Source organism: Myodes glareolus, chromosome 20, assembly GCF_982192425.1.
Source record: "Myodes glareolus chromosome 20, mMyoGla1.1, whole genome shotgun sequence".
NCBI lineage: Eukaryota > Metazoa > Chordata > Mammalia > Rodentia > Cricetidae > Myodes > Myodes glareolus.
The window spans coordinates 5,411,863-5,428,155 of record NC_142045.1 but is presented as its reverse complement, the minus strand read 5'-3'; the positions used below and the strand labels follow the sequence as shown (position 1 = coordinate 5,428,155).

At 49.1% G+C, this 16,293-nt stretch overlaps 1 protein-coding gene across 5 annotated transcripts in view; it reads right to left on the bottom strand.

Annotated features, from left to right (window-relative positions):
- The window catches only part of Fhip1a (FHF complex subunit HOOK interacting protein 1A), a 226,460-nt gene that overhangs the window by 7,298 nt on the left and 202,869 nt on the right, over nt 1-16,293 (bottom strand). For 4 of the 5 annotated variants that reach the window (XM_085682533.2, XM_085682535.2, XM_085682534.2 and 1 more), the window contains 5 exons: nt 13,825-14,015; nt 11,388-11,435; nt 9,810-10,931; nt 3,607-3,785; nt 3,140-3,278 (listed from right to left, as the gene is read on the bottom strand). In XM_085682533.2, coding sequence (XP_085538659.2) covers nt 3,140-3,278; nt 3,607-3,785; nt 9,810-10,931; nt 11,388-11,435; nt 13,825-14,015 — 1,679 coding nt within the window. The remainder of the gene's footprint in view (nt 1-3,139; nt 3,279-3,606; nt 3,786-9,809; nt 10,932-11,387; nt 11,436-13,824; nt 14,016-16,293) is intronic. The other variant, XM_087899430.1, reaches the window with a different exon arrangement.

Below are 16,293 nucleotides of genomic sequence, written 5' to 3'. Positions count from 1 at the left end.
GCCCTGCGGTTGCTGCTCGACAGTCCCTCAAGGCCCCCCTGCTCGGGTTCCTGCCCCGCGTGCTGGAGACCCACGTACCAGAGGCTGGCCCAGCTTGCTGTGCCTCAGTGTCTCCCAGCGTCGAGCCCTAGTGGGCCAGGCTGTTCCTGGAGACCAGCAATGCTGTGCACAATGAGCCATGAAGGAATGACCCACATTCCTTCACACTCCTCCCCAGAGAGCCTGGCATCCCTCATTTCCAGCTCTCCCTCAAACTTGCCCCTCCTCTAAGCCAGGCTTTTTGTGGATATTTATCTAGCATGACTTGTGAATTAGAAGTGTCCCTGCTAAGGTTTATCTGCCCAGCTTGAAACCAAGAATCTTTCCTCATGAGGCAGAAGAGTAGCAGAGGAGTCTAGAAACTTTCAGGGACGTCCTTCAGGCAGTTCAGCAGCCACTGGGGTGGGCCTGAGCTGACCTGCCACCGGGAGATGGCCTGTCGGTGCGGCACAGAAAGCAGACTTGAGTGACATCAGAAAGCAGTCTGACATCTGTGCTTGGCGACGGGAAGCTATCTCTCTGGTTTGGGTTTCTGTTGTCGTGGGAGGGTGGCTTGGCTAACCTAAAAGCCTTTAGGAAGTAAATATGAGCAACTCTGTGCTGACTGCTTTTATATCACCTTGATACAAGTTAGAGTCACCTTGGAATAAGGAACCCCGACTGCCCCCCCTCCTTTGCCTGTGGTGCATTCTCTCGATTGACGCTGATGTGGGAGGGCCCAGTTCATTGTGGACAGTGCCACCCCTGGGCTGGTGGTCCTGAGTGGAAGTCATGAGGAGCAAGGCAGTAAGCAGCAGCCCTCCATGGCGTCTGCAGCAGCTCTTGCCTCCAGGTTCCTGCCCTGGCTTCCTCTGGTGCTGGACTGTGATCTGGAGGTGTGATTGGAATAATTAAAACTTTCTTCCCCAGATTGCTTTTGGCCGTGGTGTTTCATCACAGCAACAGAAGGCAAACTAAGACAAACCCAATTAAAAGGAAAGTTTTCTTCTCAAGAGAAGCTTCCTACAAATCAATTCCCTGATTGTCAGGATCTTAAAAACACTGATGCCCGCTGACCAATGTGATGACCTTCTATGGTAAGACGGTCACGGGCGCACATTCCCTAACCACAGCTGCCAAACAAGGTGATCCAGGACCAAGCCCGGGTTCAGGTGACATCAGCCCTGCCCACTCCACATATGCTGGCTACAGTTCACTGGAGTGTCTCCTGTAGATACATGCATGTGTTTGTGCGTGCATGCGTGCGTGTGTGTGTGTTTACACATACCTCCTTGTCTCTGTGAACAAAGCTGGATACCCTCAGATACTTGAGCCTCAGGCCTCTGACTGCCGTTTCGTGTGCAAAGATGGAGCCACTGTGACCCCTGTCCATGTCACAGTGCTGTTTAGCAGTAGAAGCTGACTGTCAAGGAAAGCACCTTCCAAACTATACAACAAGTGAAGACAGACCTGAAGCCAGGAGACTGAGCTGCCTCTGTCCAGTGAGCCGCATAGACCACCATTCCTTACAGCTCTCCCTGAGCACCCAGAGACTCGCTTTAGCAACCCAAAGCAGCAGGCTTGTCCTTGAGTGAGCTCTCAGCCTCAGGGATTTGCTACAACCCCACTCTCAGTCCTGGAGCTCCTTAGTCATGTATGTTGCTGGTGCTAACTAAGGTGCTGAGTGGTGAGAAACATGCTGCCACCCCACTCAACAGGCAGACGTGTGGGGCATCCTGCTGATGGTGCACATGAGTGGGCCAGGTCAGATCAGCTAAGCTGGCTGGGTTCACAGCACATCTACACACCCCAAGTCCACATGTATATGCACTCATACAGTCAGTGACAGCCACGATTGAAGCCACTAAGCTCTGACAGTGACCTGCCAAACACAAGGGCAAATGAGGCCCGTTCTCCCACTGGGGCCTGAATTCCATCCTGCCCTCCCTCAGCCTTGCCTTCCCTTTCCAAAGTCTAACAACCTAAACCCTGAGCCATCACTTTACCAGTGGCCTTTTGAAATCTGCTGTCGTACCCGTAGTTCACCGCAACCAGAGATGTTGCTGTGGCCAGAGAGAGATAGGAGTCGGGGAAAGCAGGGGATGCTGCTGAGTGGCAGACTGTACGCTTACTATGCTGGGGGCCGTTGGTTTCATCCACAGCCCCACCTCCAAAATTAGCTAGACATTAAGACCCAACGAAGCAAAGTGACCAAGATCAAACAGCAAACACATAGAGACCCGATCCAGTAGCTACACAGTTCTGGCTTCTTTTCAGCTTGTTTTAATGATGTAACTTTCTCCCAGAGTTATGTTTCTGCCTCTCACCAAGTCTCCTCATTGCTCACCTGCCCCATGGAAGCAGGGGCATGAGAGTTCCAACCTGGATAACTGTGGTACAGCCAGAGCCATATTGGACATATGCTCGTCTGTGCTCACCAGGGCCTGTGTCACAGCCCAGAAGACAATGGCCATCAGATGTGTCTAACCAGAACCGAAACAAAGCCAAGCAGCAGCGCTCGCCAGGCCCAGGGGCCAGCGGAGCTATTCTCAGCTCTCCTCCTCCACACCTCCCCACCACCCACCTCTCTCTGTCCTGCCATGACCCACCTAACACCTCCCCAGCAGAGTGAAGCACTGTCAGGAATCAGGCTGGGGACAATCTCACCCGTCAGCCTTACAAACAGCGTCCACCTCCTCGAGCCCTAAAGCACATTTATTTTTTGGTGCAAGATGCTCTGAAAATATAATAAAGAGAACAGATGGCATCTGCGGGGCAGGGATGGCCAAAAGATGGTTCCAAAGAGTCCACATAATGCCTCTCTGTGCTCCACAGGTACTGCGATTTATTGGAGTTTAACAACGTCTCACACACCAGCGCCTTCCCCAAACCACCTCAACAAGGAAAATGAATGGCCAGCCAAATCCTCGAGGGAGGGTATGGGCCAGTGCGGGCCAGGAAGCCCTTCAGGTCTGAGAAGTTTGTTCTAAGATGGACACAAATAAAAACAGTCTTTGATGCTTGTAGGGTTCAGATGCCAAGCCAACACTGGCAAACACAACCCAGAATGTGGGGGAGTGGGAGCAGGCTAGGATGGAGAAGGTGGAGAAAGCTGCCTGACCTTTGGTGAATGCTGCAGGGGTCACATCAGACATGTCCACCCGGAAGAGCAGGTACTGCTGGGCTTGGAGGAGGAGCCCTGGGAAGTCTCTCTCCATGGAAGCAAACTGCTCGATCTTGTTTTTCACAGATGCAAGGACCTGTCAAAAACCACATGAATGATGCTATTGCTCCACAGCGCAATCCCATTCTGTTATTCATGTATCTTTTGGGTCCAGCCCTCGGTACAAGAATTGTTACAGTATCAGAAGCTTGCTTGCTTGTTTTTAACAGCCTGTGTAGTCTTGGTAAGGTAACCTCAAAGCATCAAACTAAATGAAACTTTGCAGTTTGTCCAGAATAACCGACACAGTCAGCTTAATAGGACAGGGAAGGAAAGCAAATTAATTGGGATGTGGGAATTATGAAAACTAACAAAATCATGAGTGGAAAGGAAAGAGAAAAGAAGCAGGTGTGTCTATAGCATACCTGGTAGAGAGAGCGGACGCTAGGCTGGAAGACCATGTTGGTGTTGAGGAGGAAGGAGCGCAGGAGTGGCTGCGGGTAGCTGGCCAGCTGGGTGATGATGCCAATCAGAAGCAAGTTGACATGCAGAGAGTTCTCCAGCATGTTCTCCAGCTTCGACAGGACCACGCTGATGAATGGACCTACCGAGAGGACACACAGTGTCAGGGCTGGCTGGGAATGTGGGACAAGTCTTCTTACAGCTGCAGAAGCACTGGGGCCACGGTCACAAACCACCCTGGGCACGCATCTGCTTCTCCCTGTGAATGAGAGCTGACGTCCTGATTCTACAGCCACCTTAATACTTTGAAAGCCATAAAGAACTTTGAAAAGCTCCGACAACAAATAATATTTAAAGATTAAAAATGCGTTTCTACACTGGCTTTTTGTTCTGTTGATTTTCAAAATGTGAAATTCACTATCTCTGGGTGCTGTGGGCAGCGTGCAGATGTAAGAGGCCACTGAAAGTGTCATAGCCACAAGTCTCCGTGTTAGTGGAGAGTACCAAACATATTTGAGCAGTGTTTACCAAACAGCAAGGTGTGACCAGGGACTGTATATCCTATACACATACCTGAGAGAGGCTCTGCCTCGATGTCAGAGCACAGAAGAGTGGGAAGGGGAGACAGTGGCCCTGGGTAGCGACCTGACTATTCTGACAACCCTGTGTCTGCATTTTCTATTTCAGACCAGAGAGAAAGGAGGGATCAGTCTCAGGAAATGTGGTCTGGTGTGACACAGAGGTCTCACAAAGCAGAGCTGTAGGATTGAAAAGCAGTTCATAAATTATATCTATTAGCAAAAGGAAGCTGTTTCTGCCTCACAATGGTAGCAAGTTAATGTGGTTTATGTGTTGGCTTACTGAGGGCAAGAAAAACAAAAAAAATAATAAATCTGGAATTAATAAAATTACTTGAAGATGTGTTAAATTTTTACGATAAATGTGTTCCATTAAGCAAGATCGATGAGACGTCTGTATTTCCCCCAGTGGAGCTGTTGATGATGCCACTAAGCCAGGCATATTTATTTATAAGACATGCACATAACCCTTGATAGATAAACACACCTTATGAAGACTTCACCAACATTAGTGAGTCTAACACAAACACACTTTCATCCCCAGATGCTTCATGCAGAAGTCTGCCAGCAGCTAAAGACAAAATCCCATATAAGGACTCGAGCTCTCTGGGAAGTGAGAGCAGACAGCTACGCTGAGTGCCGACATCGGTGAGCGCCGACATCGGGAGCGATGGGACAGGGCAGTGATCCTGTGTCAGGTCTGTAAGAGGCCCTGGGAGGTGCCATCCCTCCACGTGCCACACCGTCCCTGGGAAGGGCTAGCAGAACTCTTCACCACTTTCTGTGCTGAGTGGGTGATGAACCCTAAGGGGAGTGATGAGCCTTGGAGAATCTTGCCAAACAAACATGGGAGGGGGGCTGGTCTACCAAACATATCCAGAAACCCCACAGACTGGAATCTCAGTTTGAAAGCAACTAATGGTTGTCCCCTTAAGAACTCCAGAAATGTCACTAGCGTTCTTAAGTCACCACAGCACACGTCTGTCTTTCTGAATTGATTTCCCTACCCTCTTCTACTCTGGACCAGTTTTCCCTGTCTGTCTGTCTGTCATACCCTCACTCTACCCCCAGTTTCTGACATCTCTGGTTCCTACTCTGTTTCCTTCCATATGAAAGATGAAATCTGTTTAGTAAAGACATAATCAAATAGGTTGAACCTTCAACAAAACATGTTCCTAATGTGGCTGTCTTACTTTCACTGACCCCAGAATATTCTTGTCTGCATCTAGCCATCCCACCTACAGACATAAGTATTGCTGGCCATCAGTGATGAGGGTAGACATGTATAAGCCCATTACTACTGCAAGGGGGACTGAGAGAGCTCAAGTCCCATGCACGGTGGGAAATGAGGTTGTGCTAGTAGTGTCCCACCTGAGTGACAGTGCATGTGGACAAGGCCAGCAGACTGCCACTGTGATCCATGAGTGATGCCAACTGTACATCCTTAGGCATGAGCAATAAAATATCTACATTAAACTCTGAATGCTGACTTTATTCTTAGCTGGTTTCTAGCACATCAGAGAAAGCTGCTTAGCACAAAGCAGTTGCCAGGGGAACCATAAGCATCTGAAAAGGAGAAGACTGCAGAACTCTCAGAAAGCCAAGGCAATGGAGGAAGTGAAGAGAAAATACTTTTCCCTCTATCCTTGGGAGGACAATGAGCTCCTCACCTGCTAGTTTAGATCGTGAATGTCCCCCAGAGGCCCATGTATTATTGAGGGCTTGGTCCCCCACATGGCTATAAGGTGGTGGAGCATTAGGAAGTGGAGCCTAGTAGAAGGAAATTGGGTCATCAGGGGTTTACCCTTGAGGAGGATTCTGGGTGCCTGATCTTTATTCTTTTCTGTTCCCATGATACCACGAGATGGGAAGCTCCCAAGCCACATACAACATACCAGGCTGTGCGGTCTTACCATGGGACCAAAGGCAGTGGGGCTGGGTGAACGGACTGAGTCCCCTGAAACAGCGAGCCAAAATAAAGGTGGCCACCTCGGACATTTTATCACAGTCCCACAAAGGTGATGAAGAGAACACCCAGAGAATAGCTAAATCTTCAGAAAGACTGGGACCTCACTGCCCTTCCTAGCATTCCCATCTTTCCCTTCAAATGCTCAGTCCCTTGCCCATAGCGAGTCTGTTCTCGCATTTCTCAGTTCTGAAAACAACTTGTCATTGATTCTGTGACTCAGCTCTGTTCACAAATCCAACCTGAGAAATGTCTGAATGTGTGTGTGTGTGTGTGCGCGCGCATATGTGTGTGGTAGGTGTGTGTATGTGGGGTGTGTGTGTGTGGTATGTGTGTGTGCATATGTGCATGATAGGTGTGTATATGTGTGTATGTGGTATGTGTGTGCATATGTGCCTGGTGGGTATGTGTGTGTGGTATGCGTATGTATGTATGTGGTATGTGTATGTATGTATGTGGTATGTGTGTGCATATGTGTGTGGTGGGTGTATGCGATGTGTATGTGTGTGTGTACATGGTGTCTGCATTTGCACTTCCACCTTTGTTTCTCTGCCTTAGGCACAGTCCTTTCACATCCTGTCTGGACTCTAGCAACAATGTTTCTGTTTTAACAGAGATTAAAATGACACACATACATAAGCACACACATACATCTTTGAAAGAGTATAAAACTGCAAAGTGAAAAACAGGTCACCTACTAGAAGAAACCTTTGTTAGAGATTCTAGTATATTACAGAAAAAGTATATGGATATGATAAAGTGATATCAGAATTATTGAAAATATTTATTAAGCACATCCTATAAAGACGCCAGAGTTCCACGTACTTTTCCAGGTGTGTATACATACATATGTGTGTGTATACATGTATGTGAATATACATGGATGGATGTGTAGCACAGAAGTATAAATACGGTTGTGCATATGGCTCTAGAAACAGCAGGGCACAGCCTAAATTCTAATCAACAACATATTTTCCATGTTCCTCCTGCCACTACCCCTCCCCACCCTACTCTCTACACCACTATTAAGGCTCCTTTGGATCCAGTTGGGCCACAGTCCAGCTTTAATTTTTTGGCCAGGAGCACAAGGCCCCCACTTCATCTTGACCCAGACCCTACCAGCAGGGAGCAGCAGCTCCTGGGCTTCCTCTCCCGCCTTGCCCTATGAGACCCACACTCTTCACCTCCGTTTGCAGCACCAGCTTACTGTCAGCCCTTTCCTTCTGGGATGAATGCTCCTAAGGTTTAGAAGCTAACCAAAGTTACAGGGCTCAGAAATCTCATGAGCCTGCAAGACTCGTGAGGTCTTGAAGGAGCAGTTAGTGATTGCTGGGGGAGAGGAGACTCTGGTATAGCTGCCTGCAAATTGTGCTGGGACCTCCAGGGATGCAGCTTATATGAGTCACTGCCCATGCTGGGATGGGATTTTCAGTGATGCAGCTTCCTCTGAATCACCCGTGTTTTTATAAGTAACCCTTCATGCATGCTCATGCAAGGAGCCCCAGCAAACTCCATTGTTCAATACTCTAGACTTTGATACATGTGTTTCTTTTGTCTGTCCTTAGTGCCCTGTCTAGGGTAAACAGAGGTTTGATCTTGTGTCCCCAGGAAAAGTCTCACAATCCTGCTTCCCTCCCCCACTCACCCCCAGAACCCCTGTTCTGTGACTCTGCCTCCCCCTCTGCTGGGCTTCTGATCTGGAACACGATGCCTGATACCCACTCCTTACTGCAAACAAAGTTCTTTGCTGGTGTCTTTGTGAACAATTGTGTATTCGTTTAATTTTTTTGTCTTTAGGTCCAATGCATAGAGCTCACCAAATACTACAGGATCAATAAAAAGTATATTAATGAATAAATAAAATTTTAAAAAGTGGAATACTATGATTTTTCTAGGAAGCAAATTCACCTCAACAGAATTAATTTCTGCTGCTGATCCCTGCAGAGAAGGGAAGGTGATCTAACACCTCAGCCCACACTTCGAAGTTTAGAAACAACAGAACTCACACATAAAAAGATGTTTCTTGACACTGTGTACAAGTTCCAAAACAAGGAAAGGAGAAGGCAAGACCTTTGTTATAGTGAGCCATGTGTGTCAAGGACAGGTGAAGACATACACATAAAAGGTGTTGGTGATAAGGTGTTGTTTTCTATGCTTTCCCCAAGCTGTACTTCTTCCCTCAATTTATGGACCTCCCAGAGATGGGACCACTCTGGCACCCTGAATGGCAGCCTTCTTTAGCCAGACTTAGTCCTGATGTCCCACACAAAGGTTTCAGAACACAGTTGGAAGTTCTTCCTGCTGGGTATATCAAGAGGATAGGCAGCTTACTCTGGCCCCTTTCCCTGACTTAGCTCCCCCAACTGGGAAACCTAAGATGATGATCTAATCCTTTTAACTTATGATTGACTGACTGGTTGAATTTTAATTAAAACTTTTTCACACTGAAATGATATCTCAGCTAGAAGCTCAAGCCTGATAATTTTGGAATTAAAAGCTTCCTCCCTATTTAAATACATCTTCAGGCATCAGTAAGTAAATGAATAAATATTGGGGGAGAAGAGTAGGGAGCCCCTTGAAGTCGCAGATCTCTGTGACTGGGCTGGAAGGCAATCTATTTTGTATGTTCATCTGTCTATGGGGATCCTGGAAGGTGGGGACAATGTCCTTCCTCATCAAGATACTCCCAGGAGGGAAATTCTCAACTGATTCTGAGAGGGCCCCTAGTTAGAATAACAGCAACGCCCTTCCTACCTGTCTGTCCTCACAGAGGCTGCGGGGGCATGTGGTAAGTATTAGAGTCAGGATACCCAGAATGTGACTCCGAGGCCATTACCTGTCCCTCTGTGGCGTCACTAGCTTCTTCCAGTACTGCTGTTCCCACACTGCCCACTCCAACCTTCCTTCCTCATAACCTTCCTCATAAGCACTGAGCGCTTATGTTGGGAATTCCCTCTGTGCTACTGTGGGGTAGATTCAGACATTTCTGCTTAATAGTTAATGGTGTTCTCTGTCATACTTCCTCGGCTGATCCTCCCTCCTGCTGGCACTGTTCTCCCCGCACACATGCATTTGGGAAAGTGGTTAATGCACGTGTGGATCTCGTCTTATTCGGAGGTGTTAAACCTTTCCTTTAGGGCAAAAGTCCAGCTAAGGGCAATGGCCTTCTTCTCACCCAACTGTCATCCTGCAAGTGTTTCAAGCATGATGTCACTTCTTGGCCACTGGGGACAGAGCATAGAACAAACGTGTCACCATCATGGAGCATGCCCCTCTAATAGCAAAATAGATGTTTTTAACAGTGCACATACGAGTACATACTAAGGAAAAAATGAATTAGATTCAAGGAAATGCAGCTTTAGATAAAGATTGTTATGTGGCCCAGGCAGACCTATTGACTTATCATGAACATCAGGAGGAGTTTATACAGAACACACTCTAAAGCTTTGACTTGCTAAACAAACAAATCCATCCCGGTAGGAATGGCCAAACAAGACTGCCCCACCACTCCCTGCAAAGATACTTCATTCCTGCCAGACAGACAGACAGACATGCCTTACCCTCCTCACCTTCTTCTTGCCACAGCACAAGCTGAAACCACAAAGCAACTTAAGGTTGTCACCTGTGAACGGGGCGCTTTGAGTCCGCACGGGATGGCGACCGGGCAAGGCCGTGTCCTCTCTGACGCCAAACGGGGACGGCACAGTCTCCACAGCAGGAGTTGCTGCCATGAGGGAGTCGAAGTCATCCTCCTCCTCTTCCTTGCCTTCCTCTCGCCTCTCGTCCTGGTTTGTAAGAAGCAGGGTGTCGGCCATGGCGATGGTCTGGCCCATCAAGCCCTCGGGGCCAGAATCCAGTTCTTGAATGATCTGGTCGTACTGTGCGATGATATCACTCTCTGTGTTGGCAGCCGGCAGGTCTGACTGGACTTCTGCCTCAGATGTGGGGACTATCGATTCCGAGTTTGAATCCAAGCCTACATCTGCGTCACACTCTTGCGTGGCTTCTGAGAACACGCCCTGACACAGGTCTGAATTCTCCGGGCTGGGTTGCAGCTCTGCCTCAGGATCGGGGCTAAAGAGAGGTCCATTGCTCACGGGGGGACTCTGGGCTTCTTCTTCGGGCTGGGCCTTGGCTGGTAGGTCGGCCGTGGCCCCCTGTGGCTCCCTGGTGTCCTCGGAGTCCTTCTCGGCGCACAGCCTATACACCATCACATCATCCTGGAAGTCTGACTCTTCTATGTAGGACCCTTTGAAGAGGAGGATGGCATTCTTCTTCATCTCTTGGATGTGCTTGGGGGGGTCCACGGGTGCTGGTGGGGCTGGAGTCTCCACATCATCGTAAGGCCCAGGAGAGCCCACGTCCGCCCCAGACGAGATACCCGTGTCGTAACTGTCGTCCCATTCCAGCTCCGACTGGTTCTTGTCCTTCACCCGCCCTGCTGTCCTGGTGCTCTGCTGAGGGAGTCTGGCCTCTGGGTAGGCCGAGCCTTCTCGGCTCTCCTCTGGCAGACTCTGCAGAAAGGTCTCAGGGTCAGGCGAGTCCCCATCATAGAGGGCTGACCACACCCTGCAGTCCCTCATACAGTGGAGGATGTTGGTGTGGGCCTCCCACAGGTACTGCAGGTAGCTGATGTCCAGGGTCTTCCCATACTCCACAATGCAGGCTGCCGGGGCGGGAGGGGAAACAAGGGTGGTTGGGGAAGGTGGGCAGGGTGTTTCTGGAAGCAGCTGTTCCTCTGTTCCTGTGCAGGAAAAAACAGCCATCAGGAAGGGAGGTGGGGATGAGTCGGGGACTTGGTACCAGCTTAGGTCTAGCAACGGCTGATTCAATTATTTCTGATAATAGAGACTGAATTAAGAGGGGAAGACAGCAATAGGCATTCCACTCCCACAGAAGACATAAAACCAAAAGGGCCAGGTGCAGGCTGTGAGGTAACTAGACAGCCTGAGAGGCCCATGTGGATGACCCCCTCCCTCATGGTCAGTTTGGATCCCTCCTCCCATTTCCTGGCAACACCAGAGAGGTAGGCACCAGCTTGTCCACTCCTCAGGCCTCTTGGTCAAAATTTCAAGTGCCTCTGATCCCGTGGAGACATAAAATTCTGATCTGCTCCAGACATCAGAGCTTTGCATACTATTGTTTCCTCCCTTAAGAGTTAGCCTAGCTGGGCCTGTCAATCACCGGGCCTGTCAATCACCTGGTCTAGAGTCCATCACACAGGAAAGCTGATTCACCAGAAGATGTGCTAAGAGGATGGAAGAACAATTATCCTCAAAAGAGATAATACACTTCCCCCTCCCAAAAGCCCCTTCCTCGTGCAGGCTCTTACAGGGCCCTCTGCTATGGAGCCTACCAGCTTTTCTGAATTATTCAGAGAACTAACTATTCCTTCCCATTTCTGTCTCTTTTTCTTTTGAATACTGGCCAAAAACCTAGGTCCACTTTCCGGGCACTCTAGGTTCCCTCTCTCTTCCGCTAGAGACCCCACCTCCAGCCACCCCTGTGCCAGCCACTGCTGGTCCTCATCTACTGCAGAATCTGCCTGTTTGCTGGGACCCTAACGTGGAGGGCACGAGGCACGGCCTCTCTCTTCCTCCTCCCAGCATCTGCCAGGACTCACAGCTTGCCCGCCCTGGTGCTTCTCTCTGTCATGCTAATAAAATTGTCTTTGAGTTCCCTTTGGATCCATTTCTAAATTCATTTACTAACAAGACTAGGAACTTGAAAGGAGGGAATCCTGACTTCCCTGGTGACAATATTAGTCATCAGAAAAACAGGAGCTGATGAGGGCCCCTTTCACGAACCAGGGGATGACAGTGTGGTGCCTGCCACAGGGTACGATAATTTTAAAGGGTTCTGATTTTGATAACATGGTGAAAGGCTGGTGGCTTGTGAGTTTGAGAATCAGGTTTTCTGGGAGGAAAATTCTAGGTTTCTAGGAAAGGCAGTGAACCCGCTGCACCTTGTTGGCAACAATCAGGATGCTGACGCATACCAGACGGTCTCCTGAAGCTACATGACAGCCAATCACAACAGTCATTTCAACCTGAGGCCTCATGTGTTTATAAGGAGCTGACTTCATGTTACAAGTTCCAACATCAGCCCTGAAATAGTTGTGAAAACACCTGCAGTTACATTTGTGACTTCCCCGCAAACGGAATGTCTAGAAAAGACTCGGACGTGGAGGGAAATAGCCGTGCACCATGCCTTAAACATCTAGATACTGTAAGCGCTTTCACCGGTGTGGACGCCAATGATCCTACCTGATGGATACTGTTTCCCGCTTGCTGTGGCAGGGCCATGGACCCTCTCCACATTCTGGTGCCACGTCTTTGTGAGATCTGTGCCCTCGTAATGGAATCTCTACCAGACTGGATCAGGCTTGGGTCTTTAAGAGTGTATACACAGGGCGTAAAACAGACAGGTACCTCTCTGTCCACCGTTCTACTGCCAGAAGGTTAGTGTTGCTTCTCTGATAGACTTTAAATAAAAAGACATCAAGCTACTCCTAGAAATATTCCCTGAGCAGCGATTACCTGCTGGGCAAGCCACCTAAGAGCTCTGTGTGCCTGAACTCGCCTACCCTGGGAGCAGTGGTCTTTGGGGGGAAGGTTTGGGATGACTGCAAAATTTTCCCTAAAAGGGAGGAAGCCAAGATCAGAACCCTAGCTGTTACCTCTGCACAGGAACTCTGCCAGCTACTATGTAACCTCCCCACTAGGACGCGTGTGTGTGGTAGCTCCAGAAGTAGGGCATCAGAGAAGTTGCCCATTTGTAGAAGGAGCAGCGGGCTGCGTTCCCACCCAGATCCTGGCTAGCTTACCCCTGAAATAATTACACGGATACTATATTCATTTAAACAATGCATGGCCCATTATCTGTAGCCTCTTATTGGCTAACTCTTACATATTGATTAACCCATTTCTAATAATATGTGTAGTACCACGAGGCGGTGGCATACCGGGAAAGATCCTAACCTACATTCGTCTGGGGTCAGAGAATCATGGCAGTGCGTCTCATTGCCTTCTTCCCAGCATTCTGTTCTGTCTACTCCGCCCACCTAATTTTCTGCCCTATCAAAAGCCAAGACAGTCTCTTTATTAACCAATGAAGGTAACACATAGACAGATGACCCTCCTCCATCACCCGTTACATAAGCCAGGACTAGTCCGTTCCTCTCCCTGGGTCTGTTTCTTCACTGCAAACAACGGCACTACTTTCTTCGCATCCTTAAACGTGGCTGCCGGAGAGAGTGGCTGACAAGTTTTGGGAAATCGTGTTTAACCTAAATTTTGAATTTTGGAAATTAAAAGGCAGGTATGTCTTGGTTATAGGCTCAACCCCTGTGACTCATTTTGCTTCAGAAGACATGCTAAGACATATTTTCACATTTGGACTCTAGGTACCGCTAAAAGGGACATGTGAAATAAAAACTTGTGAAAATGACGAGGTAAAGGCAGGAGCTTTGGTGAACACTAACACGGAATCTATAACTCCGTATGAAGCAGAAAAAGGCTCCAACTACTCATTGACTCTCCAGTTGCCTGGTCTACCCAAGGAGACACATCGTGCCATCATACCAAGAGAGAGGGATGTGGCATCATGTTTGAAGATCATTCCCAACACGTTCCCACCTGAGCCATCATGCATGCACTTTGACCAGAGAATATAATCCCTTTCTTGGTTCCCAAGTGTCAGGGTGATGCCACTGGCACAGCAGACGGGGGTCAAGGCAAGCAGCTTGGCCGCGGACATGGAGTAACAGTCTCTTTCCTTCACAGCCCACCTTTGGCTCAGCATCATGTGATTGCACGGGATCAGATACCTGAAATGACAAAGACCCAGTATTCAATGTCTCTGCAATGCTGTAAAGCTACTAATATGAATGACAGCATAAAACACAATTGGAACTAGTCATGAGCAGGGGCAGATTCCTCTCCCACCCTCAGGCCGCCCAGCACACCAGACACTGGTTATTCATGGCCTTGCTTAAAAACCCACCAAGGGCTTCTTCCTTCTGACAAAACTGTCTGACAGAACTCTCCAATACCAACTCGTTTCCCTCTTATCCCTATGCCTTTCAACACACCGTGACCTCCGTCTGGAATGAGACTTCCCTCTTCTCTGCCCGACAGCTCCTTGTGGAAGCACCGCATTCTCTGGGGAGGTTTCCTGGTTCTTTACTCCAAGGGAGAGCCCTTCTCTCCCTCCATCGTGTGAACATGGGAGCATTATTAATTTTGCATCACAAACGTCTCTACTCTACCTCCTCAATATGTGTGCTACCAGAGCAAGGACTGTTTCAACAGTTTGTCTTTCAATTCCTAAAACTGACTCATAACAGGCACCAAGGGAAGGTGGCAAACTCCACCACAGGTTCTGCTTTCCCTGACAGGAGGGAACTGGTGCCCAGAGCTCAGTGGGGAGCCCTGGTTCCCTGTGCAGAGGTTGGCTGGTGACTGAAAGCTTCTTAGTGTGCACATGAAACCAGAGAAGATCCGATCATTTGTCAGATCACCCGAGCACGTGACTGAGTTCTGCGGGTGGGGGGGGGGGGGGAAGGGGAGAGAGGAGAGGGGTGGCTTCAGTAGCCGCCTTCTAATGGGGAAACACCACACCAGCCATTTCAGCAAGGATGGACCAAGGACCTGAAGCCGGAGACAGTTTTACAGTAGCCTGAGTCTGTTGTGTGATGCTTTACTCGTGGCTTTTGGGTGGCCCACCACCCAGTTTCAAAATAAATCACACGTGGAGGCGTATTCTTAGTTACGAGCACCTGGCCTTAGCTTGGCTTGTTTCTTGCCAGCTTTTCTTAACTAATTTTCCCAACCTTTTCCTTTCTTTACTTCTGTATATCTCACTTTCCTTCTGACTCCGTGGCTGGCTGAGTGGCTGGGTGGCTGGTCCCTGATGTCCCCCTTCCCTGTTCTCTCGTTGCTCTTCGTTTCCTGGTCCCTCCTTCTGTGTAGACTCTGTGCCTGCCAGCCCCACCTGTCCTTGCTCCTACCTCACTACTCAGCTCTTCATTAGACCACTAGGTGTTTCAGACAGGCGAAGAGTCACAGCTTCACCGAGTCAAACAAACACAGCATAAACAAAAGCAATACACTTAAACATAATATTCCCCAACAGAAGCCCCGTCTGAGCAGCCACAACCTTTCAGTAAACCAGAAGGCTTTCGACTTCCCTTTTCGCTCCTGAGAAAGAGGCAGGACAGAGGAAAACAAGCGGTGATTAAGGGTCCCGTGACAGCGTATGTCGAGGGAGCTATAAGCATGGGCTGGTTCCCACGTCTCCCGTTGATCCCAATGAAGAAACCTGTTTGTTCTAATGGCCCATCTGCTGCAAGGAGCCCGAGTCGAGGAGAGAAACATTCAATCCCCTCCATCCACTCTAAGTGGTCACTTCAAGAGCACTCTCCGGGTCTGAAACACACACTTGCCGCTCTCCCCGAATCAAGCCATTTCTTGAGTACTTTAAATTTCTAGTGTAGCTAGGGTAAAAGAGTCGCGCCTCTTTCCTCACTCCCTCCACCCTCATGGATACACACTGCTGTTTCTAAGAACCAGAGCTCTGCTGTGGCGGCATTTCATAAGCTGTTTCTTGAAAGCAACAAGGAGAAAGAGGAGCAGGGTGGGAAGAAAGTACCTGGAAGGGGATGGGTTCGTTCAGACACCTTGGAGACCTGTGTCCGAGCCTTACAGGAAAACGGACGGGTGGTGCAGGTGGAAAACAAAGACATCCTCTCTCATAGGGGCTCTGTGAACTGAGATGTCTTAGTAATCAGGGTGACGAGAAACATGTCCCTCCTCTGTCTGAACATAGCCCAGCTGGAACTCAGAGAACATCTCAGGTAATCCGACTGCCCCAGCTCCTCAGGGCAGTTGAGGATGAGACGACTGGGGGCAGCTGGGTGAGGAGATAGCAGGGGAAGGCAGGCACAGACAGCAAGGGGCCAGGATATAAGGGAAGGAAGGCAGCACCCAGAAAAAGGGTCAGAGCAGGGGAAGCTACCATAGCAGACACCACGTGATAATGGTGGGAGAAAGACATGGCCATGAACGCTTATAAGAGCTCTCGCTTGGCGAAGTTAACGGCTGCTG